The sequence below is a fragment of the Nicotiana attenuata genome, chromosome 10, assembly GCF_001879085.1.
Source record: "Nicotiana attenuata strain UT chromosome 10, NIATTr2, whole genome shotgun sequence".
Classification (NCBI taxonomy): domain Eukaryota; kingdom Viridiplantae; phylum Streptophyta; class Magnoliopsida; order Solanales; family Solanaceae; genus Nicotiana; species Nicotiana attenuata.
The window spans coordinates 30,480,899-30,484,279 of NC_031998.1; the positions used below are offsets into that span (position 1 = coordinate 30,480,899).

General features: G+C 33.5%; 1 protein-coding gene across 1 annotated transcript in view; it reads left to right on the forward strand.

The window, feature by feature from the left end:
• The window catches only part of LOC109233231 (probable LRR receptor-like serine/threonine-protein kinase At1g63430), a 5,409-nt gene continuing 3,460 nt past the window's right edge, over positions 1,433-3,381 (forward strand). Inside the window, exons 1-5 of the mRNA XM_019399022.1 lie at positions 1,433-2,109; positions 2,293-2,431; positions 2,575-2,646; positions 2,748-2,891; positions 2,988-3,137. Of these exons, the coding sequence (XP_019254567.1) occupies positions 2,022-2,109; positions 2,293-2,431; positions 2,575-2,646; positions 2,748-2,891; positions 2,988-3,137 (593 nt within the window). The 5' untranslated portion in view covers positions 1,433-2,021. The remainder of the gene's footprint in view (positions 2,110-2,292; positions 2,432-2,574; positions 2,647-2,747; positions 2,892-2,987; positions 3,138-3,381) is intronic.

A 3,381-nucleotide genomic window follows, 5' to 3' on the forward strand; every position in this document is an offset into this window, starting at 1 on the left:
CTAAGGATGAATTAGCTGTAAATAGAAATACTTGTACAAGAATAGTAGTTTTTCATTTAAAGAAAATTAAGTTGCGTATGGTGACAATGTTTAACTGATTATATGCCCCGTCTTACTATTTTTTGAAAGTTAACTATTCATAAAGAATAAAGAACCATAAATTTGAAAACAACATGTTCAAGAAAAATAAAAATACAGCAAATTTAAGTTGCAGAAAGAGTTCATTTCTCAGAAGGTTACCGAATTAATAGAAATTATATGAAAGTAATTTTACTTTGTTTTGTAACCGAAAAGTTATCATACTTTGCACATTGTAACTCAAAAGTCACTCAACACATTTAAGGTATATTAAATATTATTTTTCATATTTTTTAAACTCAGTTAATTCAAACAACAACAACAACAACAACCCAATATAATCCCACCAGTGGGATACGCAGGACCTTACCCAGGCATACTAAATATTATTTTTCATATTCTTTTAAACTCAATTATTCAAACAACAACAACAACAACCCAATATAATCCCACCAGTGGGATACGCTGGACCTTACCCCTACCCTGGGGTAGAGAGGCTGTTTTCGATAGACCCTCGGCATCTCTCCTCCAAGAACTCCCCACCTTGCTCTTGGGTTGACTCAAACTCACAACCTCTTGGTTGGAAGTGGAAGGTGCTCACCACTAAAGCAACCCACTCTTGTCAACTCTATCATTTAAACAATAAAAAAAAAATCCATTTAAACCGTGACTCAATCCGCTCTTTGACCCAACCCACTTTCTTTATTTTTCTTACAGAAAACGTAAATATTAGTTTGCTGTTAATTATCTTGGTTTTCAACATACTGGTTTAAGCAAAGTATTAAAGCAGTTCGACTAGAAATGGTCTTCTAGTAACATTATCTTTACTATAAGCAATGCGGTTCTTGTTCTAAAACATCGAGAATATTATCTTTTAATTTATTCTTATATTAATATTTTTCGGTCAAAATTTCAAGCATAAATAACTTTTTTATTTTTCCTTCATCCTTTTTACTTTCTTCCACTTCAATGCTGCTAATTATCTTGTTTCACTTTTAAATTTAACTCCTCTAGTTTGTTAATTAATTTCTTATTCTCTATTTAATACTTTGCTTAAACCAATGTATATATCTAGTATAACTATATTGAGAACCAATATAATACACTATAGCAAAGTAATATTTATGCTTTTATAATAGAAATAAGAGAAAATGGGTCGGGACATGGAACGAGTCATGGTTTAAACGGATATTTGATTTTTTAAATGGTCGGGCTGAAAAAAAATATGAAAAATAATGTTAATAATACCCTAAAAGTGATAGAGTGACTTTTGAGTTACAATATAATAATTTTTTAGTTATAAAACAAAGTAAGTGACTTTTATAGCCAATTTCTATTAGTTAGTGAGATATGAGAAATGGAAATTAAGTTCATTCATCAATCATTACCCACATTCCTCTGTATCTTTACCACTTCCTTTCCCCAGCCGCGCGCGCGCTCTCTCTCACTCTCTGCATCTGCATTTCAGTCTGATTTCTTTTTACTTTCATAATATTTTTTCTTGTGCTTATGAACTGTCTCTGTTTCTGACACCAAACCTCTCTTTGAGCCCAAGTCTTCTTCTACTTGCTAGTTGTCCTACACTAGAGAGTAGTTTTCTTTCAACTTCATTCTCTGATTTCCACTACTTTCCTTTCTTGGGTTGTTACACATTACAATCTTGAATTCATCCTTAAGCTAAAAAACTTGTCTTTTTGTGTCTCTTCGTTGTCATCTGTTATTAAAATCACCTTCTTGGGCTGCTCCTATACTTTCTCTTTTCCTCTTTCTTGATAAACCCATTTCTCCAACTTGGGTAATTTTCTGTTTGCTTTTGCTTTCAGGCTATCTTTTTTTGTTTCTGTCTAGAACTGTTATTCTGATGGCTTCTTTTAGTTCTGGATTTGTGTAAAGCATTGATCTTTATTGTGTTTCTGGGGACTGCCACAAGAAAAGAAAAAAATATGAGAAATTGGGTTTTATTTGTAGTTTTAGTTACTGTTGGGCCAATGTTTTCGATGACATGTGATGCTTCTTTTCCATTAAATGAAGGTATGTACCATCAACTTCAACTTGATGATATTCTATACTTAGATCTTGATTTGATTGGTTTGTGAAGTTAAATTATATAATTAAGGACAATGTAGGGAGTTAGTTATATGTTGTTGTTCAATAAAGATCTTTTTTTTTATTGTGTGAGATACTGCATTGATGATATTGTTTTTTTTTGCACAGTTTATGCTCTAAATAACTTCAGGGAAGCTATATATGAAGACCCATTTTTGGTATTCTCAAATTGGAATGCCTTAGATTCAGATCCTTGTGACTGGTCTGGTATTTTTTGCTCTATGGCCCGAGATCATGTCTTAAAAATGTGAGCATTTCTATGTGTTTATTGGGTTATTGATTTTTGTCAATGGGATGTAATTTACTTGATTATTTTTTTGATACATAACAGTAGCACAATTGAGCCTCTAATATGCATTTACGCCTTATATTGTCGCTGTAATTTTGCAGTAACATTTCTGGTGCTTCTTTGAAGGGTTTTCTTTCGCCGAACTTGCATCTAATCTCTTCTTTGCAAGAACTGTAAGCTCTCTTTTACATGGAAAACTTGTAGTAGTAATATTTAAATCCGGTGGTCGAAAATATTTGGTAAAGCCTCAATGCTATGTTTTGGTGATATGCAGGATTTTGCATGGAAATGTACTGATTGGTACAATACCAAGAGAGATAGGCTTGTTGAAAAACTTAAAGGTCTTGGATTTGGGTTCTAACCAGCTTACAGGACCAATTCCTCTCGAGCTTGGCAACTTGTCAAATATTATGAAAATGTTGGTGCAGTTTGAGTATTTCTTGTCAAATGTGGAGTTCCTTTTTGACTTCCGTTAAGCTCATTTATCTCCTCAAATTTGCTTATGCCTCTGCAGAAACCTTCAATCCAACGGATTAACAGGTAAATTGCCCTATGAGCTTGGTAATCTGAAATACCTTCAAGAACTTCGGCTGGACAGAAACAAGCTTAAAGGAACAGTGCCTGCTAGTAATGGCTCAAACTTCACATCCAATGTACATGGGATGTAAGTTGCATGTGGAAAGCTTTTTTATTTTTTCATTTTTATGCGTTTGTTTTTATCTTTGGATTTTCTCGTACGTGGGTATTACATTATTAGTCTCTGTTGTCAAGGATTGAATATTGCAAGGAGGACATTGTTCATTAGATATTCAATTTTGTAGGTATGAAGCTTCTCTCTCTCTGTTTTTTTTGGGGGGGTTGGGGGGGGGGGGGGGTTAGGGGACGTAGTCGTGAAGTCTTGAAATCTT